Source organism: Clarias gariepinus, chromosome 2 (genome assembly GCF_024256425.1).
Source record: "Clarias gariepinus isolate MV-2021 ecotype Netherlands chromosome 2, CGAR_prim_01v2, whole genome shotgun sequence".
NCBI lineage: Eukaryota > Metazoa > Chordata > Actinopteri > Siluriformes > Clariidae > Clarias > Clarias gariepinus.
In genome coordinates, this window is record NC_071101.1 from 13722818 (window position 1) to 13748425 (window position 25608).

At 37.2% G+C, this 25608-nt stretch overlaps 1 protein-coding gene across 5 annotated transcripts; it reads left to right on the top strand.

The window, feature by feature from the left end:
• The first annotated feature begins 999 nt into the window (after positions 1 to 999).
• On the top strand, positions 1000 to 25236 carry rgs14a (regulator of G protein signaling 14a). 5 transcript variants are annotated; one of them, XM_053481933.1, is made up of 14 exons: positions 1001 to 1126; positions 9287 to 9308; positions 10756 to 10922; positions 12408 to 12500; positions 15573 to 15716; positions 15842 to 15988; positions 18039 to 18117; positions 18232 to 18332; positions 19560 to 19763; positions 20008 to 20102; positions 22236 to 22362; positions 22533 to 22614; positions 22974 to 23042; positions 24339 to 25236. In XM_053481933.1, the coding sequence occupies exons 1-14, from the start codon at positions 1031 to 1033 to the stop codon at positions 24644 to 24646; spliced, it is 1734 nt and encodes a 577-aa protein (XP_053337908.1). In that variant the 5' UTR covers positions 1001 to 1030; the 3' UTR covers positions 24647 to 25236. The 5 variants fall into 5 exon arrangements, with proteins under 5 accessions (XP_053337931.1, XP_053337908.1, XP_053337924.1 ...); XM_053481923.1 differs by having other exon boundaries at positions 1003 to 1126; positions 18229 to 18332; XM_053481941.1 differs by lacking the exon at positions 1001 to 1126 and adding an exon at positions 6103 to 6229 and having other exon boundaries at positions 18229 to 18332.
• The last annotated feature ends 372 nt before the right edge of the window (positions 25237 to 25608 follow it).

Sequence of the window (25608 nt, forward strand, 5' to 3'; positions counted from 1 at the left end):
TCCCATTTTTAACAACATGGTAGGATCTTCTGTTAACATTCACATGCCCATCCACACACTATAAACAGTTTGGGAACGCCAATCAGCTCTATAAAGTATTTTTCTTTAAAAAGGCAGACAACTGGGACACAGCAACACCAAAACTGAAGCTCTTATCCCAGGCTGGAATGGTCAGGACATACAAAAAAAAAAAAAAAAAAAAGGAAAAGCGGTGAACTGGCAACAAGGTCATGTGTGGCCAAGGCTCACAGGTGGAGTGAAGTCTGATCCAATAGAAGCGCTACTGTAGATCAAACTGCTAAACAGGCTAATACTGGTTTTCATAGAAAGGTGACAGAACACACACTGCATCACTGTTTTGGTGGCAAAAGAAGTGAGTGGTCATAATGTTATGGCTGATCAGTGTATAATTATAGATTGTATTTTGTTTCCTAGTCACCTGCCACATATAAAATAGACAAATATATATCAATCTTTAAATCCCCACTTTATGCTTCTGTTAACAGAATTCTATGTTCTATGTGATAAAGGCACAGTGGCTCAGTGGGACCACTCTCTCTGCTCCAGGCTGCCTGTGACCCTGTACAGGATAAGCATGAATAAATGAACGAATGTTTAGGTGAGCTGTTGACTTTAAAGCCACTAAAGGAAAATCAACAAAATATTTATAGTGTATTATTAGCTAAACCTTACTTAGACGAAACTGAAGCACATTTTACTGCATAATTTTAACCATGGAATTATGGGTGCTTGTTTACTTTTTGCATGTTTGTTTGTGTGCAATAAGGAAATCCATATTATTCTCTGCCATATATGACTTTCTCTTGTTGTCCAGCAGATGGCGCTGCATTTCACAAAAAAACAAACAAACAAACAAAAAAACCCAAGCTGTTGCTAATTAGACTTTACTGAAGTACCTGCTGCCAAGACAGGTGTGGAAACTTTCTGACTTCCAGTTTACAATCCAGCTAAACAATTTGGATGAAGTTTGCTGTATTATTTTGAGCCAGCTGTTTTAAACAGAGACAATATGGTGGCAGTCAGGGCTTTAACCCGAAACACGTCTGCCTGGATTAAGAAAAAAATCAAAGTGCATTTTGCTAAAATGCTTCATAAAGAGCGCAAGGTGAGTTCCGGGTATAGCTCCATCCATGTCACTTTTAATAAGTCGTGTGTGAAATAACAGCAACACTCTAAATCACTTGAGACAAATATTAATGAGTCTCCTATTAATATTTTCAATGCAATTTTTAACAAAATGTGGCAAAATAAACATTTTCCATTACCATGCATATTTCATTAAATAAATACAAATACTTCTCGAATATCAACCTGCTCACTCGGAGTGCGCATGCGCAGTTTATCCCTCGTTATAAAGCTGTTAGAACTGCGCATGCGTACTTTATCCACCTAGTTAAAAATGTTCAAATTCATTTCAATTCAATTTGTATAGCGCTTTTAACAATTGTCATTGACGCAAAGTAGATTTACATAATCAAAAGAATTATTAAAGTGTGTAAGGCAAAAAAATCTTACAAAGTCTGTAAGACTTGTAAGAGCAAATATGCTCTTATCGACAGTACAGACCTTCGCGTAACACAATTAAAAGCAGTTTTATAAATTTCAATGAGTAATACAGCTATTAGGTTACAGTATGTTTAAAAATATTTTTACAAATCAAAAACAAAATGCTTTTCTGAAATACGTAGATTTGTATTTAAAATACTTTAGCTGTTATGTGATTTAGTTCTTCCTTTGGTTGATCAGTCCATTTTCCGTAGTCACAGCAGGTCCTGAGAAGACTAGTTGTGGAACACAAACTCAATCACACTTGATGCATTAATGGTGATCCAGCGCTCATGTAGTTTATGCCAAATTCTGCCCCTATCATCCAGAAATCAAAGCTCATCAGACCAGGCAATGTTTTTTTTTTTTTTTCAATTTTTCATTGTACGATTTTAGTCAGCCTGTGTGAATTGTAGTATCTGTTTCCTGTAGTAGCTTTTATTTGTCACATATACATTACTGCACAGTGAAATTCTTTTTTCTTTGCATATCCCAGCTTCTTGTTAGTCGGCTGGGGTCAGAACGCAGGGTCGGCCTTTATACAGCGCCCCGGGTGTAGAAATGGTTAAGGGCCTTCCTCAGGGGCCCGACAGCGGCAACCTGGCAAAGCTGGCAAAGGCTCTCAGTATTTAAGATCCTTGATTTTTCAATTTAATTTTATTTGTACAGCGCTTTTAACAATTGTCATTGTTGCAAAATCAAAAGAATTATTTAAGTTTGTATGGAATGTGAATGTTTATGAATCAAAATGGTCAGATAGTCCCTGGTGAGCAAGCCGAGGGCAACAGTGGCAAGGAAAAACTCCCTGAGATGGCAATAGGAAGAAACCTTGGGAGGAACCGGACTCAACAGGGAACCCATCCTCATTTGGGTGAAACAGAGAGCAGAAATTGATCTGCATTCATTTTGTGTGTTAGGTTGGCAGGCAGTTCAGCTATAACAGTTGATTTTAATTGATGTTAACATGGAGTCCAGGTAGTAAACCATCCCCAGACACCGGGCGCATCCCAAAGAGATACACGGGGCATCCATGTGACAAGATCTCCAACCAGAAGCAAGGCACCAGGTCAGGTCCAGAGGGCAGAGGGAGTCTGGATCACTGGCAGCACAGGAACGACATGTGTAGCTTGACATGTTTTAGCAACATAACTAAAAGGGAGGGTCAAAAGAAAACACAGGCATAAGGGGGAACTGAGATGTAAAGCAAACAATCACCTTACCGTCAACAAACTTCAGTGATCAATGAAAGTGGGAAAGACAGCATCTAAACATACTAGGTTACCGTAATACTCTACATCCATGAGTCCCCCAGATCTGTTTAACACACTAAGCCCCCACTGCAAAATCACTGTACATCTCAAAGTTGTGTATGAAGATCTCAGCAGATTCTAAAATATTCAGACAAGCCTGCTTGACACCAGCAACCGTTCCATGTTAAAATCAAATGTGTTGGCGGCAGTTGAACATATGTATCTTATAAAGTGGCCGGTGAGTGTATTTGTGACAGTTTATTTTCACAGATCCACCTAGTGGCAAAACACAAAACCCAAATGGACATAAAAAGACAGAATAGACGTGCACAGACCTCATATAGGATCGTAGGATCAGACCTGCGAGTTGATCCTTAATCCCTGATCCATTTTTGACAACTTGGAAACTCCATTGCAAAATACCAGAACCTCACTCATCTAACATGATTCACAGGAAGTTGCTTCATCCATTTATCCGAAAGATGACTATTTAATGACAAGAAAGTTATGTTCATTTTTTTTTTACAATTTAATTATTCTTATTTTTAACATTCATACCCAAGTGTTCCAGGGATTACATTCCTTATGACCCTGACCAGGATAAAGAATAATTTTAGGAATACAATATTAAACCAATATCAGGTGATCCTAAGCAAAAAAAACCTAGCTATGTGTTCTCGGTTTACATTGTCGTGCTATAGCTAACACAAATTAACTCCCTAACTAGTTCCTATTTGTCTCCTAACAAAAAACATTCTTTATACTCCCTAGCCTTTTTAGATTAGCGTCACTGATAAGTGTTTTTCTTGAGGCTACACAGTGGCTTAGTCCAAAACCTTGTTCTCTTCTCATTGGAGGTGGAAATCGTCTTAGTGAAGGTGCTCTTTCTTTCACTATTATAAAGAACCACAAGTTCTACTACATAATTTTTTTCATCATTTATTTAATTATTTCTTTTACAATTGAATTTTACTAATGGAGCGTTCCAATCATTCTGAAGTACCCTGTGAAGTATACTTCACAGGATGTTCAGCCTTGTTAAGTGTAATTCCAAACCGCACAGAGCGAAACTGCTCAGTTCAAAGAGAACTGCGAATGGTGTAGGGAACAACTGAACAAAAGGTCTGCACTTTACTGGAAAAGGTAATGAAAAATGTCTCAGTCTTTGTGCCTCTCTGGAGTGTGAGAAATGGAGCTATATCTATAAATATACTTCATTTTTAGCAAGAACGACATCATATTAATAGGACACTATAATAAATTTTTATTTAATAAAGAAATCTCTAGTATTATATAGGGTAGTGATCTGTGAAAAAATATACATACATCTTTAATCATTTAATATTATTATTATTATTATTATTATTCTTAATCAAAAATTTATTTACAAGTCATGCACATTTCAATAGTATGTGTTTTATAATGATATCAGAAATATTTAATATTTAATGTCCGTAGTGTGAAATTTCCCCAGAAGCAGCGACAGGCATCCAAGGTGCTTATGTTACCATGGTAACGCACGGAGGAAGTGACGTCTGCGCTGTTGACTTCACAGGGTGCTTCGAATTGTAAAGTTCTGTCGAGGGAAGTTCAGAGCAGGGAGTAGGGAGCCCGTGAAGTACACTTAAAGCTGTGTTAATACCTTTAACTTTTAATAGAGAGTTTTATAGTTTAGTGAGACTTGCATGATGCCGGACAGTAATTTGAATTTATATTTCTTTGTTTTTTTGGCTGGGCAGTGTATATTAACTTTATTATTAAAATGTATACCATCACGTGTTGTATTTTTTAACCTGATTTATTAATGTTCCTGTAGCAGAAACTCATCCGAAGAGACTAACGTTAAATTAACGTCTAATTAACGTTCCACAGATTTTGACAAGTGATTTCGAGTAACTGATTTTGACAAGTGTGTAATCGTTGATATGGCGATGTTTTGTACGAGTCAACACTTATGTAGGATTTATGGAAGAAGTCTGGCACTTAGAAAAAGCCAGAAGTTTGGCTGTAACTAGTAAAATTACAAGCTGCCTTTTATTATTGTCGAGAGAATGAAATAGAGAGGCTGGTTTATAGACACTAAACGATGAGTTATAACAAAGTACTTTTTTTTTCACACTCATTCTTTATACAGTGGAACTATGGATTGCAAGTAGTGATGGGTCGTTCATAAATGATTTGATCTGCTTGAACGAGTCTTTAATGTGACTTCAAATGGCGCTGCTCATTATGTTTATTATAATATGCCCTTACATGCATTGTAATATTTTAATTAATGAAACTATAGGCAAAATTTGTATTTGTAGACAGGGTCTGTAGGGGGTCTGTTTATTAAAAATGTAACGTTTTACTTTATTTCTAAACAAAAGAATAACATGAACTAAATGACACACAAAAATATTAGTTTATTTTGATAAATGAGATTCAAAGAACCAAGTCACAAAAATGATCCAAACTTCCCACCACGTGTGTTTTTGTGTGTGTGTGTGTGAAAGTCTTCATACACAGAAGCACACCTTGGACAGGGTGCCAATCCTTCATACGGCACACACAGAGTTTGGAAATGCCAATTAGCCTAATCTGAATGTCTTTCGGTTGTTGGAGGGAACCAGAATGCTCAGAGGAAACCCGCCAAGCACGAGGAGAACATGAACCCGAAGGAGGCCCCTTTAACCCAGAAGGTGTGAGGCCCCAGTGCTAACCACTACACCACTGTGCCACCCACTACCTTTCTTCTCAGATGTTAAATGTAACTAAAAATAGTTACACTGTTATATAATAAACTAAATTAATTCACCTTGGCTAGTGGCTGGGAATATAAAAGCTTTGCATTGGTACAAGTAACTCTGCAACATGTACACCCATATCCTTCCTCAACGTAGATAATTTCTTGTAACAGCTTGCTGCTTTATTTTTTGCAATCACAGCAGTTAAACTAGCTATACAGTATCTACAATGGGTGTAAAAATATGAATAAGAACTTTGTGAGATCTTGTAGCACAATCTTTCCCACAATATATTAACCATCTATGGGACATCCTTGCTGATGAATCAGAAGGTTACGTGTGTGTGGGGTGTGTGCATGTGTGAGTGGTGATGCCGATGTGCCTTGAGGGCCCGACTTTGGCTTGTGGTTACATGTTTAGGTTCCTTTATATTTCAGCTCATAACACGGAGTTGCTCAACAAGGTCGAGAACGAGTTTTGTTTTAGTCAGAGCAGCCACTTCCCCTTGCGGTGTGTTGCTATGGCAAGACTTCCCTTCGGAACAGGAAGTGACAAGCCGTGCGAAGTAACGGGGCGTGAAGTAAGAGTGTAGGGTGTGCTCGCTTTCTGGTGAGGTGTCCTCGCTCTCTGTTGGATTGAGCCATGGCTAACAAACTGAAAACTCTGGCAGTGCCAGCCAGCAATCTGGTAAGTAGAAACCTGGGTTAATTTTTTAAAATCTTTTTTTCTCCCCCTTCTTTGTCAATAAATTGCAGGATTTTTTGAATCTCTGAGAAAAGTTAAACTGGAAGCAGTTTTGGGGCGTCTCTACAGCTTCACCAGCATGACAGTGATGATCGATTTACAGTTGAGGCTTGCTGTCACAGATTTGTCAAGCTCCAGGCAGTGGTCGATACACTTATTTCTGTTTACTGGCAATAAAACCCCTCAACATGGAGTGAAAATAAATGGTTAGAGCAGAAACTTAACACATTTGGTTAATTTGGTTGCATTTTAAGGATGTGAAAAAGAAGACTGAATGTCTGGGTTCAATAACAACAACAAAAAGACATAACTGTATAATGGTAATGTTTAGGACATGGTATTTGTTTGTGCGTAGATATGAGGAGATCTGAATTTCATCACTTGGTCATGCTTTATGTTGAGTACAAAGGTTTGTGCACCCATATCTATTTCTACCCATAACCGATCTCTAATATGTTGTATGCACCCGCATCTTTGCCTCTCATATTTACTTAAAAGGCTAGAATTATCGTTCTAACCTTCACTCTCCAAGTCTTCTAACATTATCTGTTCTCATCATCCCTGATTGCTTGGTGTATTTTTATTTTTTCTTATCGTGTCTGCACTACCCTGTCTCCTTTAAAGTTGTAGATAGATTTGTAGGTAGACTTTTACTCCGATGCTCTGGATTTTACTCGGTTTTAAAGAGCAGGACACGCCCACATGCAGTCTGTAATTCTGTCTTTTGTTGTAGATAAAATGTAAAACAGACAGTCACGCTTCTTCTCCTGAAACATGGTGTGTGCGAACATTTGCACTAGACTGTAACTTTTGCTGCAAATCCATGAGGCCAGAATCGGCTACTTCTTAAACATTGAGCAAGACCGCTTAAAAAACAAAGCAATGCTGCTGCATTGTACCATCTTGACGGCTCTAGTTAGTGTTGTGGTAGGCGATATGATCATTATGTGATATGTGGTTTTTTGCTGCACTGGCACATTTAAAGTAATAAAACAAAACTGGTTTCATAACAGTACGGCTGCTGATATAGTTGTTTGTGTTCGAGTCTGACAAGATGGGACACGAATCAGAGCAAAGGAAAAGTGAATAGTTTTTTTTTTTCTTCTGTTTCTTCAACATTTTTACAATGATGACTGTGAGCAAATGTAATGCATAAGGTTACGGCATGCACAAACGTGCGAGGAGGTTATCCTGACAGATTTGTTATGCTCATAAGTCACCTTGTTGGGCAAAACATACAGATATGTGGGGCATGATGGGACATGCTAAGGTGGAGGAAAAGAAACATTGGGTCGGTGTGATCAGTGATACGAAGTGGAGTTAGTGTTACCACTTGAGCAGCAGATAGACATCACAGACAATCGCTTATTTATCAAAGAATGCCACATCATATATATATATAATTAGTTAATTATTTAATTTAGAGATAAAATAAGTTCCTGTTCTGTTTAGCAGCTAAAAGCAGTCATTCCAGCTTTTCTTTCTTTTTCAAAATGTAATACATTTCGTAAAAAAAAAATTCAGTGTGTCATGTTAACAAGCCTGAAAATGTTCATGCAGAGGAAAACTTACAGCTATACTTCTGACTGTTGCAAAGCTTGATTACTACAAGCTCTGTGCCACAAAATCCTCGTATAAACAAGGTGTTCTTGAAGAATGCATTAGAATAAGTGCTTTAATATAAACGTGGTTTGCTTTACAATAGAAAATACAGTACTGTCAGGGCTGATGCTTTTGGAAATGAATCAACCAATCAGATTCGAGAATTCAACAGCGACATGATGCAATATCTTGCATACATCAACTGATGAAGCATGACTGAGGGGGAAAATGTACAGTATAACTTTAACTGCAGATGTGTGCAAAAGTTTGTATACCCCAAAGACAAATTTATTTGTATCTCTAAATAATCATGTTTTAGGCTTCACATATGATGCTACGTGATTCTCTAAAGTAAGTAGATTCAAATCGGCCAAATGTTGTATGTTATTGTGTAAGGGGTGTACTAAAAGAGGCCATAACCTTTTTTTTTTATTTTTTTTTTTTTTATCTGAATACACAAGCGATATTGAACCCAACTCTCCAATAGTCTTTGAATATGTTGCAGTTGATGGTCCCCCACTGCGTGGTTTGTCTTCAAAGCTGGTTTTTTACATTTCTACTTCCATATGTGCACGTTGCTTTTGTCAATGATGTCATTTAGGTAAACATTCTGTAGCCCAGTGGGAGAACATCAACTGCGACAATGGGGATATTCAATAATGTTACAAATACATCACTTCTGATGGAGACTATATTGAGTAGTTTTTTTTTGCATTACTTTCAGTTTAATTTTTTTAAAACCTTTTTTTTCCATTGTATTAATAATGGTTAAAAGCATAATTTGCATCTCTCTCATTTTCATAATGTGATGTCGTGTACCTCCAATAGCTTGTCTGCTCAATTTTTGCTTTTATAACTGAATTTTTTTTTCAAATAATTTTTTTTTCATTTGATATGTTTCATTTTGTTTTGGGTAATTATCACCCATTCACCTTGCATTAACTTAAACCAAATGATTGATGAGCTCTGTTGATCAAAAGGCTGTTCTCTAGTTTTTTATTTTATTTTATTTTTTTAATACGGTGTTTGCATTATTGCAGAATACAACCCAGTTCCCCCACCTTAAAAAAAACATGGGTGTGCAAACTTTTGCACTCAAAGTCTTTAATAAGAGCTTTTCATGAAAAATAAGTTGACAACGCAGGCACCAATGTGTCATTGAGAATCTTGCGTTTGGGATGCGTGAGAGTGAGGTCAGACGCGTCAGTCATGAAAAGCGAGCTGATGAAACACCCGTTTCCTGTGTAACAGCTGCCACTCTCCACCATGTGCAAAAATCAAACTGTTCTACTGTTTGGAAGACAATATCCTGTTGTCATCACAAAGCTTTACTTTTTTTTCTGTTAGTTTATCTCCCTGTTTGACGTTTTGTCTTGTATGTGTGTTTGGGTTTTGCAGACGCAGGCAGTTTCGGATGGAGGTAAGTGCAAATTGAATTCTGATGTCGCACCTCTGTTTTAGTTCTCTTTTATGATTGACATGTTTAATGTCTTGTAGAACAGACACGTTTACAGGATTTGTCTTGGTTTTAGCTTGTGTGGATGTACTATGCATGCCAATATAAATTAGACTGCATGAATATTAATATAACAATAATGGAGTTGTAAGAGTTTGGTAAAGAGGAACTGCAGCAGACAGATGGAACTGAGGAAGCATCCTGCCAAATCCAGAGTGTAGGAGGAGGAAAATGACATCATAATAATGATGATTAATGGACTTGCGTGCATATTTAAGCCTGGGCCACACACATCCTAAACGATGCCGCTGTAACGATATAACAACTGATTTCGCAGATTGTCTCCATGGATCATCCATCACTGGTCCAATCCCCCCCCCCACACACACACACACACACTGCAATAATAAAAAAATGTTTTTTACGATTAGAACCCCAAAATGACTTTTGGTATTGTACCAAATCTTAAAACCAGGGAGTGTGGAGAATCTGTCAAGAACAGATTTCTCGTTAACGGCAACGTGATTTCCAAACATTAAACTCTTCAACTTTGCCACGCCCACTATGTTTTAAAACGTATTGTGATTTATGTTGAAATATGTTAAACTATTCCATTTCCAATTTGGTATTCAAATTTAGGCTACCAGCAAATAAGTGCTTATAGCAAATAAGACATTAGTGATTAAATAATTGCACAGATCTATATGCAACATCACAATTGGCTCTAAACATCTGAAATGCGAATATTTACTTTTGTTGTTGATCCAAACAGTTTACTATTTCATCCCATTAATGTAACAATTGAACTAATATATAGTAGAAGAAATAAGAGATAAATCTCCATCCAGCTTCTTCACCTTTACAGGCAGTACGTTTGTCTGTCTTGGAATACAAGCGTCCAGATTTTCCTTTAAAATATTGTTTGAGATTTGATTTTCTTCCTAATTTAGCAAATGTCCACCCTTGTCTCTGTTAGGGCACTCGCCTATCAAGGCAACAACAGCACATCAGTCGGAGCAAAGTCTCTTGAGATTTGAATTTGCGATCACTGTACGATAGAGTTGCTCCCCCCATTTTTTATGCAATCTGTCAATGTTTTTTGTATAACACTGAGTTCTGCCGTGTTAGCTTTTAAAAAGCATTAAAAATTGGGTGTGTCTATAGCATGACTGACAGGAGAGGTGTAATCACAACCCAGGGGTTATGTTAAAGCACTTCTTTTTGTATACCATTATATACAACTATTTAATTAAATTTCCAGAGTTTTTCATTATTCCTAATTTTCCAAACAATAAAGTCTGACTAATGCAAATTTTACGCTTTTTATTAATTCTGTACATTTGTGTGAAAATAAAAGGTTTATTCATTTATTTGTTTATTTATTACGCATTTCCTTCTCATCTCTTTAAAGAGTTGAACATGTCGAGGTTGCCGGGCACTGGCAGCAGCCTGAGCCTCAATAGCCCTGCTGGAAGAGAGCATCCTAGCGGAGTAGACGGTCCGGCCAGCAGGGTGGTCAGTTGGGCCGTGTGCTTCGAGCGCCTGATGGAGGATCCGGTCGCAGTGCGCTACTTTACCGTAAGAACTGAATTCTTATTCTTAAATCTTTGATGGAGAATTTGTATTAGCTTTTTCAGAGATAACATGAAAAAAAAACCCTACATTGCACAACTTTTTTTATTTTCTGAGAATGATTTGCATTATAGTGTCCTTTTTTTCCTTAGGTCGGCATATTTGCATGACTCAAAAAAGGATAGTGGGTAATGCTTCATTTTGGTTAGCGCACAACTACAGTACCTTGTGAAACAGCTCTTTAGAAACACCATCACTCGTAATGTGTCATTACAGATGGAAATCATCTATGTTAGTTTGGTTTTATAATAACGATATAATTATCTGGATAATATCCTAATAATCTGGTTATATACAGTAGCAATACGTACTGTACAGTGAATCTGCTTTTTGTCCTTACAAAGCAAAAGGATTTTAAAGTTTTACGGTGTGAATTGCCTGTGCACTCATCCTGCATAGCTAACTTTTACTTACTTCTACACGAAGATAGAAGGGTGACTATCATATTCAGTACCTTTTATATGGGTTAAATGAATACATGTGCGCCGATTTTACAAAATTCTGACCAGCTTCCTATTAAACTTAAAATAAGAAAATCTCTTGTGTGTAAGTGCAGTTACTGTATGTTCATATAGTGCTGCAAGTTAACTTTGCGAAGTATAAACTGAATTTCAAAGCAATGAGAATCAGAACCCAAAGTTCTAACTTCTGTTTTTAAAACAACTAACATATGACGCTAAAAAAAAAACAACTGTTGCCGTTTCAGAAGGGTCAAATTATTGGGCTGCATCAAGTGAAGAAAACAACTATGGAGATTTTTAACCTATTGGAGATGGGTTAATAATCCTTCAACACATTTTCAAAACCTGGAAAGGATAGTGGTGAACTTCAATACAATCTTGAAATGTGGTTGAAAGAATTATGAATGGTAATCTCTTAAACAAGTTAAAAACAGTAAAAACCAGAGCTATGTTTAATAGTAAAAGTAAGAACACACAGTGTAATGAGAACTCGCAGGATTGGGATTAAACAGCTGTGTGGCCTTATTCCTGAGCAATTGGTGCATCAGGGTAGGAAGAAAACCACATGAAGTGATTCACCCAAAATGCATAGTGTCCACTGTACAAGCTTCTGGAGGCAGTGTTATGATCTGGGCTTGTTTCCTTTCTTCAGGTCTAGACTCAGCAACGTTATGAGGCAATAAAACAAAGTCAGCTGACGACCTTAAATGGCCAGGTTATTACATCTATTGAGGTTTTTTTTTTTTCTGGGCGCATAAGAAATCATTTTCACACATGAACCGGCCACCACAAGTGTGTGCTGTAATCAAAGCTAAAGGTGATTGAAATCTTATTGTGTGAGACTTTTTGGCCGGTCATATTGTAGTTTTGCAGTGTATTCTACCTTCATGTCAGAAGAGCAATAGAGAATCCCTGTTTATACAAATGATAATGGTTCGAAATTCTTTTCTGACATGAAACACGTTCTCAGGCTTTTCTCAAATCGGAGGTGAGCGCTGAGAACATCCTCTTCTGGCAAGCCTGTGAAAAGTTTCAGCGGATTCCAGCTACCAAACTGGATGAGGTAGGAATGTTTTCACACTAAGATGAGTCACTTATTACTGATCGGATTTCCTACATTATGTTTTTCTTGGTCTGTCTATAAAGAGCTAATTTTCTTTTTGATTTGCAAACACTTTGAACACACTGAGCACAGCAGCAAGTGTTTTAAGTCTGATCTTTCATTGACTAGAGCAGACAATAAGTTAGATATTTATAGCCCTTTTTTAGGTTTCTTTAATTCTGAAACTCAGGTGAAGGCTTTACTTATGACGCATGGTTTAATTGTCAGTCGGGTACATTTGCTTTTTTCTTCCACCTGAGTGGACATTTGATTGGGTCGGGGGTGTGTTGGATTTTGAGCAAGACGGTAGGTGTTGAGGAGACCGAGTGATTTTTATTATCATTTTTTCCTCAGTCCAGTGGACATTTGAATAGATATACATTTTTTTTGTCTCATTTCATATTTTGAGCTGTATTCGATTTCCGCTCAGGCAGTGTGCTTGATTCAGAGTCTAGGTGTGTTGAATTTGCGGTTGAGTGCATTAATTTTTCTTTTCTTAGTCGGGGCATTTGATTTGATGTGGGTTAGGCTTGTGCATTTAACTTGGAGTCAAATCTGGGGTTTTTGATCTGTCTTTGATATGGGGTTAGGTGCATTTTTATTTTTTTTTTTCATTTTTTATGTGTTAATTTTTAATTAATTTTTTTAATTCTCTTTTTTTTGGCTTGATTTATATTTGTGGGTATTTCGAGAGTCAGCTGGTGTGTTGGATTCAGAGGCATGTGTGTGTTGAATTTCCAGTCAAGTGAATTATTATGATTTTTTTTCCCTTAGTAGTGGAGCATTTGACTTGAGGTGGGTTAGGCTTTATTCCAAGTTAGGGTGTGTTTGTTTAAGCCAGGTGTGTTTACAGTTAGAGTCGGGTGTGTCTCAGACGGAGTTGGATGTGTTTGATTCATAGTTTTTAGTTCGGACTCAGATATGTTTTAAGCTTGATTCTGCTCTGTACATGTTTCATTGCATGCATTATTTTATTCCATTCCCCATCCAACTATTTAGTGTGTTGTCCATAAGGAGGCAAAAGTGATTTAAAAAAAACCTCCTCAAGGGACAAAGCGTAGGAAATATAAATAAGCCCAAACTACTTTGCTTCACTTTGACATGTCTTGCAGGAAAGAGGAGAGAACGAAGAAAGTGTGGTCCTGTGGTCAGTGACTTCTTCTTTGCTTTACACACATTCACAATAGGCTGGTTGGAGGTTTTCGTTAAGAACTTTTTAGCCAAGTGCAGATAAGCTTTGGTGTTTCCATTCTCACGTAAGAGCCAAACTGCACTTAATGCCACAGTCTTAGTGGAATATCAAACTAAATGTAAATTTCAGTAGTTGTCAGATTTTTTTTTAAATTTTATTTAATGTTTAAATAATTAAGACTTGTCTATGGTTTCTCTCTCAATTGGTTTTTAAGTAGACCTCAGCACTAGGATTTGTTCAGACCCCGATGTTATGAGTTCTGAATTATTAAAACAGTCAGGAAGTTTATGAATGACAGTTTCCTGGTGAACATAAATAGCAACATTACACAGATGAGAAAGCACCCAAAATTAAGCTTTACCTCAAATGGTAACCACACCATAAAAAAAAAAAAAAAACAAAACACCTCGACACACACAGAGGAAGAGCTAGGGGTGTTTCAGTATTAATATTGATGTGATTCCAGATGTGATACTGATATGTCTGGGGTGTGTGAAAGAAGCATTAAACCTGTCTATACCTACTTAGACAAAAACAGTGTAGAAAACAAAACTACCATGAGCCTCTGGACAAAAAAAAACACACTGCAATGGTGATGTAATCAAGTTTAATGTCCGTTAATCAGTCCTCTACTGTCCTTATTTGTTTAGTTAAAATAGCTTAACTAGAGTCGAGGGGGGAGGGGTGTCATTGTTTGCTCCAGGGTCGGGGGGGGGGGGGGGGGTTAATTGTTTGTTTGATCTAGAGTCGAGAAAAGGTGTGATTAATTGATCTAGAGTCAAGGTGTGTGTGATTGTTTGATCTAGAGTCGAGAAAAGGTGTGATTGTTTGATCCAGAGTTGAGGGGTGTGTGATTGTTTGATCCAGAGTTGAGGGTGGAGGTGATTGTTTGATCCAGGGTTGGGGGGAGAGGTGATTGTTTGATCCAGGGTTGGGGGGAGGTGTGATTGTTTGATTCAGAGTTGAGGGGTGTGTGATTGTTTGATCCAGAGTTGAGGGGGGAGGTGATTGTTTGATCCAGGGTTGAGGGGGGAGGTGATTGTTTGATCCAGGGTTGAGGGGGGAGGTGATTGTTTGATCCAGGGTTGAGGGGGGAGGTGATTGTTTGATCCAGGGTTGAGGGGGGAGGTGATTGTTTAAACCAGGGTTGGGGGGAGAGGTGATTGTTTGATCCAGGGTTGGGGGGAGGTGTGATTGTTTGATCTAGAGTTGAGGGTGGGGTGATTGTTTGATCCAGAGTTGAGGGTGGGGTGATTGTTTGAGTTGGGGATATGTGTTTGTTTCTTATAGAGTTAGAGGTGTGTGGTTGATCGAGGGTGGTTGGTTGGGGTGTGTGTGATCGTGGGGCGTGTTTTAATTACGGAGGGGAGATTGGTGATGGTGGGGAGTGGGTGTGCTTATGTTGTAGAGTTTGGGGGTGGGGGTAAGGGGGGTGGTTGGCTTTTGACGTCTGGCTGCATTTGTGGAGTATGGGGGGAGGGGGGGTATCTGTCGGCTGGCCTGTTGGAATCAGTGGTGGGGAGTGGGAAGATTTGATCCAGAGTCCGGGGGGTTACTGTCAGTTATTCTGTAGCTTGTTTACTTTTACTTTTGTGCTTTTTGTGCTTTTGTTGCATACAGAGACATTTGACTTAACCAAGTTACCATACTGTATGTAAGCAGTTTTGAAAGACTTTAATATCAATGTCCTGGCAGACTGCTTTTATAACCCCAGCTTTAAAACTTACAGTAGCTGAATTGATATTTTACATTTGGTTTCCCATACGGTTTTACATCCAGTCATATAAATATAACGTTAATGTGAACATCTGCTTGTTTTGTCTTGTTCTCTTGGCGTTCAGTTAAAGAAGGAAGCTCGCTCTATTTACGATGTCTATCTATCTGAGAGTTCCTTACACGCTGTGAACATCGATGACACGGCGCGCATTAATGAGAGCGACCTGGAGAAACCCACACCAGGAATGTTTAGTAAAGCCCAGCAACAGGTACACAACAAACACACACTTTCATATCACTGTTTTATATAAGACTATGTATCATGAAGTTCACTGGATGCCTAACTTTGCTTTTTTTTTTTTTTTTTTGTGTGTGCCCCCCCTTTCCTGGTCAGATCTATAAGCTGATGAAGTTTGATAGTTATGCACGGTTCGTGCGCTCTCCACTCTATCAGAGCTGCATGCTAGCCAGTGTGGAGGGACGACCTCTCCCTGACGTCGAGCCTCAAAACAAGTGCACCTCTCCAACCGATGGCAGGAAGGTAACCCTGGTTTTAAATTCGTCTATTTGCTTATGCTGTTATCTTGTATTGTAATCCGCAAGCAGCATCAAAACGATTTATTTTGGGAAACGTGTCCCAATTTCAACTGGTTTATAATGTTCCCATTTAATTTATTTTTAAAAATCTCATTATACATCTGAACAGATGATAGTTAAAGGCCTTAACCTTAACCAATAGTTTAACACCTTAACCAGTGAGCCACGCATAAGTGGGGGTTGGGACTAAATCTGTCAAGAAGCAGGATTGACCGTTTTGATCTCTTCATTACTTCAGGAGATTTTCTGCATCATAAGACGGTACAACTTTTTCTGTACAACTACAAAAAAACAAACGCGTCTAGCTATAATTTCACACGTATATTACTGTGTTCATACTTAAATATTATAAAAATATTTTTTTTAATAATAGTAGACTGTACTATCAGATTGTAATACCATCATTATATTTAAGATTTGAGAGTTTTCACAAAAACCTTTCAGTATAATTAAATGTACAGCAGTCAAAATAACTTTGGAACTTTGTAGCACTTACTGTATGTACATATTGTTACACAAACCCTTACGTAGACTGTCTAGACATGTGGGTTGTCATATCATGTGCAAAAAAACCAACTAACATTATGATCTTAACTTAGGAAATATGCAAATATCAGATTTTGAGAGTCATCCTGAGAGTGAGATTATACGAAAATGCAGGGCGGTCTGCAGGACCACACCCACAACAGGCAGCAGTAGCGGTTGCTATACAACCACAAGAGACAAATCTAAAGCTACATCAGGTCGCTAGTGTGAACAACGTCCTTAACAACTTTGATTGATAGCCAATGGGTTTGTTTTGTTTAATATTCATTTTCGTTCTATATTATGATATAATATTAAGCATGGTACATACATACTTTGTAATAGTCTCAAGCTGATAATTCTACTTGTTTTCAGATTTAGTTTATATTGATTCCCATAGAGCGCCATTTTTTAAAATGTTTATACCTTTTTAACAGAAATAAAGATATTTGCAGCCTGGTGGGAAAAGTGGTTTTGTTCTTTATACAGTATAGCTAGAGTTCCCGTTCATGACTACTATACAGGGTGTAAATTTTTATGTGACTCATAAGTTTAAATATTAGGCTGTAAAATATTCATAATTAGGGGTGTGGCTGATTTAAGTGACCGCTGCATTGCATGTCTTTTTTTTTTATTTTTATTTTTATTTTTTTTATATATATATATATATATATATATATATATTTCATATTAGTTTTTTAATGGAAAGATATCTATTTAGAAGAATTTTGCAGTATAACCACAAGAAATTAGTGGTTGGGTTCATTCAAATGCAAAGTAACATTAGCCATATAAATTAACGTTAGCCATTTTAGCAGTTTAGCTAAGCTAAAGCGAAGCTAGCGAGCTTGTGGTAACGGATAAGTAGGCATGTTCCAACCAATAATCAGTCTCCGTTCATTCTGCCCGAATGCCTATTTATGGATTAATTAGGGGTTTAAGCGAAGTCAGCTGTTGCCAAGGTGGCTATGGCCAGAGCTTCAAAACTCTCTCCAGAAAACATTTGAGTGACATCATGAAAGATTTTTCCTGTTTATTTAATATTATTTTTTTTAAATACAATCTATGAGGTTTATTTAAAAAGGTATAATGTGAAATTATTATTAAATCTCATAATATTCTTGTACGCCACAGTGGATTACCGGCTTTTTATATTTGATTTGGCATAATAATTGACATATTTTCATGCTGATTGACCATCCTGCTGTAGCCCTCCTCAACTTATTCAGGTCTGAGACTGGTGCAAGGAATGTACTTGTACACACCCCAGTGGCTGGGTAGATTTCCTGACTGGTAATCAAACTCGAGCGAGAAATCTGTCTGCTAAAAAATAATGTAAATGCCCTTCTAAGGGAATGCAGATGTTTGCACTCAACTGTGTGTACAATTTGGTGTGACCTGATGTGGCTTCTTTGTGTGTTTACATGTGTTTGTGTGTGCGTGCGTGCATGTGTACTGTATGTGAACAGAGCACAAACATAAAAACCCCATCGTCTGACACCAAAGCCAACAAAAGGAAGAAGATTGAGAAGAGAGGGTCATGGGGAGGTAATACAGGACTTAGTTGGTGTACAGTAACTGTGTATGCCTATCTTGTAGAAATCAACTATGACAATGCCATATGCTGATTGTGTATGTGTTTGTGTGTGCGTGTGTTAGCAGACGTGTCTTACCGGCAGATCACAGTGGCAAGGCAGGAGTCTCAGATCTCTGTGAAATCCAGCAGCAGTGTGGAGTTGGGATCACTGTCCAACAGATCAGAGGTGTGTGTACATCTGCTAAAGCATAACTGAGGAATATTATAAATGTAAATTATGTAAATGAAATAATGTATATTTTTCATCTAATATATACATGTACAAAACGTATTTTGTACATTGCAAAAAAATAACCTGTTATACGTCATAGAAAATACAAGGGGTGTTCAAGTCAAACTGGGATTTTTAACTGAGCAGAAACAACAGAACAGAGTAAAAATGTCTTTATTTCTCTATACAATCAGCTGCTACACTAACGCACCTATCTCAGCGTTTTACTAATGCTTGGACACCATCAAGGTAGAAATTTCATGTCTGGTCCATTAAAAAAGCCCCTGGGAGGCAATAACTCCCAGCTGAGTTTCTGTAATGTGCAAGTGGTGTTGGTAAATGATCGTGCATACAGTTCCAACAGACCGATGCGTCTCGTCCTCAAGTTTATTGGTCAGTTTTCAAGAATCAGGTGTTTCACAGAAACAATTGTCCTGGTTTGACTTGAACGTCTGTTGTATTTTAAATATAATGGCACACTTTACCTGATATTTTTCATTTTATTATTATAATTATGTACAATTTTATTGACATTTTTTTCTTTTTGAAATCAAACATATTTAAATTAGCAGTTGTCTGGCAAATAGAGAAAAATAATTTGAATGTAAACAGACCTTTATATTTGAGGACTATTACAGTAGCTATTCAAAATGAAATGTGTTTATATACACCGTGTGTATATACTGTATAAATACTGTGTGTTTGTATATAAAATTTATTATTTTTTTCCCCTTTTTTATCTTTTATTTATTTTCTGTTAATACTAGTCTTAGACTTTTGATCAAGACTCTACCAGATAGACTTGTAAAATATTTAAAATTTTGTTCATTTAAAATCAGTGCACTTGCAGAAATGGATTTTTTTTTTAGCAAGCACATATACAGTACCCTGAGTTGTCTGTTGGCTGATCTTACTTATTTTCAGTGTATTTCTAGACTTTAAGCTTAAAATTATTTCAACTGTGTAGTCTAGAAATAAGGTTCATGGTCTTATATTTGTTATAATAATGTCGATACACTGATATGTGAGATACATTTCCACTGCTTAGGAGACCTTTACTTGGAAATTTATGATATATATATTTTTTTTTACAATCAAACTGTTCATACCTTTTATTTATTTATTTATTTATTTATTTATTTATTCATTTGAAAACAAACCTGTATTTTTGTATGGTGTTAGGATGGCTGCCCGAGTCCTGTCGGTTCAGAGCCAAACTCGACTGCTCGAGCAGATAAATACTGCTGTGTTTTTTTGCCCGATGGCACTGCTAGCCTGGCGCCGGCTCGGGCCGGTCTGACCCTTCGTGACATGCTGAGCGGCCTGTGTGAGAAAAGAGGCTTCCCCATGAAAGACATTGTGATCTACCTCCAGGGCAAGGATAAGGTCACACACGCATTGCTCTGATTTTTTAAATCTAGTGTCCATTTAAAATACATGTACTTGCAGTACTTTTTATTATTATAATTTTTTTTGTTGTTTTTTTTTGGATGACATAATGTGATTTATTTATGTAACATGATGGTTTATGTTACCACAGCTTCGTAATATTGGTGTAAAGTGATGGCTGATATTATCTCGGCATTTGCAGCAGATGTATAGTATAATGTGTTCCTGTTGTTTTGTGCAGAATGTGTTTCAGAAGCAACAACCTCTCTCTTTGGACCAGGACAGTTCTGTCCTGCAGGATCAGCAGGTCACTCTGGAGCTCAGAATAACATTTACGTGAGTCCATCTGTCACACAAGGTTTATGGAAAGCTCATATGAAACAGAATTTAATTGTATGCATGCTGCATTATAACAAACATGCATTAGATTAGTGGTTCTCTGCTTCAGTCGTGGAGAATGTCTTAAACAGCAGAAATTAGACTTTTTTTTATTCCCTAAATAACATCATGTTGTACACTGCAAAAAGTGACCTCTTAACAAGTGTGAATATCTTGAGTCTAGTCATATTTATGTAAATTGTATGTACTGTAAATTTATGTATATTCAATTTATGTAGATTTCCTAATATAAGATTACAAAAAAACAAATATAAGGTTATGTCACATCAGGCCCCGGCAGTGTCTTTTCCACCTTAGATGCCTGAAAGACTTTAGACTGCCTTCCAAGGTGATAAGGAACTTTTATTCCTGCACCATACGTAGATAGCATCCTGATGGGAAACATCACAACCTGATTTGGGAACAGCACCATGCAGGCTGCACCAGAGGGTGGTGCGATCAGCTGAGTGCATCATCCGCACTGAGCTCCCTGATCTGCACTCAATTTATAGCAAGAGGTGCTGGACCAAGGCCAGGAAGATAGTGAAGGACCTCAGCTACCTAAGCAAATGACTGTTCTCTCTGTCGTAGTCAGGAAAGCACTTCCGCTTCCTGAAGGCCAAGACAGAGAGAATGAGGAGGAGGAGCTTCTTCACGAAGCCTGCTCAGGCCCTCAACCAGAACAACACACAGGACTAAACAAATTTAATATATACAGTATATATATAATGTTTTTTTTCATTCACACAACAAAACCTTCACCATGCATTTCTACTTGCACATCAGAGTCAGGATGTAGCACATTACTCACTAGGTTGCACGTTCACATCGTTCACACGTTGCACAATTCTTGTTACGTTACACATTTCTTGTTCTCGTGTACACACTGCTCTTTTACATATAAATGAGGACTGACAGTTCTTTGGAACATGGACAACCACGACGCAGGCTAACACACACATCAGTACCATTACATGTCATACTTCGTGTTTCAGTCGTACTGTTGCGGTCATACTCATGCAACATATTTTTACACTTTTACATTCTCACACTTTTATGACTCAGAGTTTACCATTTCTTTCAGTACAGCCTGTAAATCTTGCATAATGCATCCCCTACTATTTTAATTCTAGTTTATCTTGGTAACTTTGGTTGGTAACTTTGCCCAAATAATTTTTTTTTTTTTACACATTTTTATAAATTTGTAAAATTACTTTCGAAAAATTCTATTTAAATTTCTATATTTAATTTTAATCTAGTTGTACTCTCTAGAGCAGTTTATTTCATTGTAAAGAAATTTGAGGTTGTAGGAAGTCGTATAAGCATTTCGCTGCATGTGACCAAAAAAAGCCTATTTCTAGAGAAGTTCTACAATTTTTTTTTTTTTTAACTTAAATTATTTGCTTTATTGGCAGACAATTTTGTTATTTTTTATTTTTTATTTTCTTTCTTTCTCTGCCAAGAGAACGAGAAATTTGTTTTCTTTGTAAAACTTGTCTAGTAAGAGGCTTAATAATAATATATTTGATTTGTTGTAATCTTATATTAAGAATCTCGAAATATAACTAGACTAAAGATATTTTCACTTATTGCAGTGTATGTTTTTTTTCATATAAAGAAGATTTATTGCCTTGGATCATTTGAACAAGTTATTTCCCGTTATGACTTACATTATGGCAGCTATAAACTTTATTTACCAAGAAACCACAAAGCTCAGTCCTTGAAGTCTTCCACAGGATGGAATACAATTTTCCCTTTCCAGCTGACCCTGCAGACTGTACCATTAAATGCTAAACATGTCTTTACAAAAAACCTCACCATATTCCTAAATAATTATACACATTTTTTTTTAAAACCTGTTTTGCAAGTCATGTGTAAGTCCCTGTGCAAGTTCTAGAAATGCTGATGCGTTTAAATGAATCGATTTAATATAATCCCTGCAGTAAAAGCTGCTGTTATGGAAAATTAATCAACTCATTTTACCCAATCAGATTTAGGAATTTGTAATATAATGAGAAATACTAAACAGCTTTAACAATATTCAAGGCATTTTTACATGATTGCTTTTTTTGTGTGTATGTGCATGTATAGGTTGGAGATAGCATTCACAGGAAAGACGATTGGTATCCTGGCTAAATCGAGTAAGACTCTGGCAGACGCCGTCTTATCCGTCCTACAGAAGCACCAGCTCCGACCACAGGATGCCGTTATCACTGTGGTGAGTATTATATTGTATGCAGCTTTTTCAAATTCATCCATACTGGACGATTACCTGCTTACAATGTTGCGCTTGCTGTGGCAGTTAGAAGTTACATTACATAATAATTTCCTGTGATGTCCAATAACGAAGTTTTGTGTGTGCTTTTTTTTTTTTTTTTTTTGAGCCAGAGTGGATCGAAAGAACCGTTAAACATGGACGCCACAGTGTTACGTCTGGCCAACAAGACTCTCTGTTTGGATCGAGTCAAAAGTGAGTCAGCAATTGAAGTTTTAAAAATTCAGATGCCTTTACTTTTCACCTCTAATGAAATCATGTGATTAGCTTGTGTTCATGTGTGTGTGGATGTTTCAGCTCAGAGATCCCCCTTATGGCCAAAAACCACTTTACATCCTGTTAGGCTTTTCATATTCATTCTTACAGACCAACTACTGAATGCTAGCTCAGAATACATACTTGAGCCAGTTTTCTTTATTCTCATATTAGAAAATCCTAAAATTACTGGATATTACTGTTTTTAAATTTACTGAGTGCTCAATGTGGTTAAGTGTGGTGGTTTAAAGTCTTTTTTGACTGAGTTTGACTTGTAGTTTGTTTTGCCCTTGGATCAGGTGGGGGTGAGGTGAAGGCAAATCCAGCTGTAGCCCGAACGAGTGCCAAGCCCAAAAATGAGATGGATGGTAAGTGCCATTTATTAAATTTAGAATAATCATACATTGTCATAATCTAAGTTGCTTATTGACCCCTTTGGGGGACATTGTTGTGTAATAGTAATCAATGTTTATTTGAAAGTCATTTATAATTAAAATACAATTAGTTTGCAGTTTATTAGGTGTACCTTCCTTTGTTGATGCCACCCTTTGCGATGGAATGATTGAACCGAAATTAATCAACAAATTTGTGGCCTTAATATGTGATGGGCAGTCGAATATTTCCTTTATATGCCTGATATGCAATTATACACAAAACAGAAGTCGAATAGATCACGCTAAATCTGCGTGAAGAGTGAAGCACATCATTATTCTGGCAGTTCATTTTCTCAGACCAAGCCAATGCTTTTTGCAAAGTTTGCACACTAAGAAATGTAACACCCTTGACACTGGTGGTTTTTAAAATGGAGGAAGTACAGATATCTGTTCCCAGACAAGGCCAGCACAACTGTGCTGTAACACTGAGCTCTCTGTAACTCTGCATTTAACTGACAGGTGCTGATGTGTTTAAGCTTAAAATGTCAGTCAGGTTTATTAAAGTTTTAATGATTGGCATTGGCGATAAAAAGCCCACACATGAAGCGCTCAGTAACGCGCTCTGTAACCCCTAGAGGCTCCATGTTGTCCAGTTAGTATCAATATCTAATAAAAGACAATATATTCAAGGAGCCTATTGTGACTTTGTGAAAATAGAGTTCTGGTATTTGTCTGACATCTTTTGAATGAACGCATTTTGAACAGTTGCACGAACAGAATAAATGACCAGTGTGAAGTTGTAGTTCAATATTTGGTGTTTAGATTCACTAAAATGCTAAGCTAACCACCAAGAGTGATGAGTAATATTGACACATTGGTAAGCATTTATTTATTTTTTGCTACATCTTTTTTTATGCATTTTCCAACCAATCACTTGAGTTTACATTAAAACAAGTTGTGAGCAAGAATAGAAATCTAGAGAAATATGGCTTAATCAACACTGTCCAAACTGTGTAGACAAAATATGACAAATCTCATGATTAGAAGCCATTTAATCATGGTCAATATTCTTTAGCTAAGATCTAAAAGTGTTGGATAATGGTGCACTAAATCAGATCAGATATTCTTGTTTGTTGAGGTTGTCAGACTCTATTAAATAATTAACATCGGACGTAGCTACTGTCGTAGGTGATTCAAGCTAACCTGGGAGTTAAGCATCACCACCAAAAAACCTCTCAATTCATACATATTATGAGTTATTACAAACAGTTCTTGATTAACGTCTCTCAGGTCTGGTGGAGATGCTGACCCGAGTGCAGTGCAGTCGAGCCGATGACCAGCGTGGCTTATTAACCAAAGAACAACTGGAGCTGCCCTCGTTCTTACAGATTCCTGCGCGGGAGGGTGCAGAAAAGAGTGAAAGCGAAAACCTTGAAAAGGTACAGAGGAGCTGCTCGAGCAAGCACACGAAACCTGCTGAGAAAGCATCGGATAAAGAGAAGCCCTGTGTCAATGGGAACCATAAAGACTCTAATGGACAGAAGAATAAAACAGAACAGCGTGGCTGCGCGGACTCCGTAAAGGAGGCATCACATTGAGGGCGTGTGAGTGTGTGTGTACTGTATGTATGTATGTTTGTATGCGTGCATTGTATGTGTGGACCAGGCTTCATGTTAAGCGAATCCCCACATGCGTTATCTTGTAAGGACTATAAACAGCGATGCAGTGTTAACTTTAAAAATATATCTCATAAAAGCAAAGAGAACTAGGTGCTGAGGCTTTTGTGTCGGTTTCCGTATTGTGTATTTATTTTTCGTCCTTTTGTGTTTTTAGCATTATGATCAAGCATGCTCATAGTATATTTATTTCGTGTCATTTGATGCACTTGCACATGATTTATATGAACTTTTTTTTTAATTCACCTTATTTTTTTTCACTTGAATTAATTGTACTAAAACAAAGGAATGAACTTTTTGTTAGAGTGCTTTTGTACTGTATGTCTGTCTGTTCTCCGCACTGTTACCTTTGCTCTAGAGTTATAATACAGTTGGATACTGGAAAATGTCTAATGTCCATGTCTAATTAGTAACTTACACTCACTTCCTGATATGCTGCGATATTAAAAAGTGGAAGTACCCATGAAAAATGTCACTTAAATGAAGGTAATAAAGCCACCCACATTAAAATACTCATGTACGGTATACCGTTAAAACTGCTCATGTCGGTTTCAGTTCTTCTGATATCTTATTGTTTATCAGAGTTAAACTGGCATGGTTTTGTGCATGGGCTAATGTCATCAGGGATTTGATGCTTCTTATTTTAGCAGGAATGAGGAACAGGTCACTTCTCTAAACTAATTGGCTGTGTTTTTATTATCACCTATTAATAACTTTTTTTATTTTGGAGCTCTCTAATTAGGAACAAAAGGCAATAAAGGCAAGTTTAGTGTGATTCAATGTTTAGATGTAAATTGTAGCTTAATATTAATTTCCAGGCCTACTCACTTGACACTTTAATAGGAACACTGGTATCCCTGTTTATTATCTGAGCAGCCAAAAAT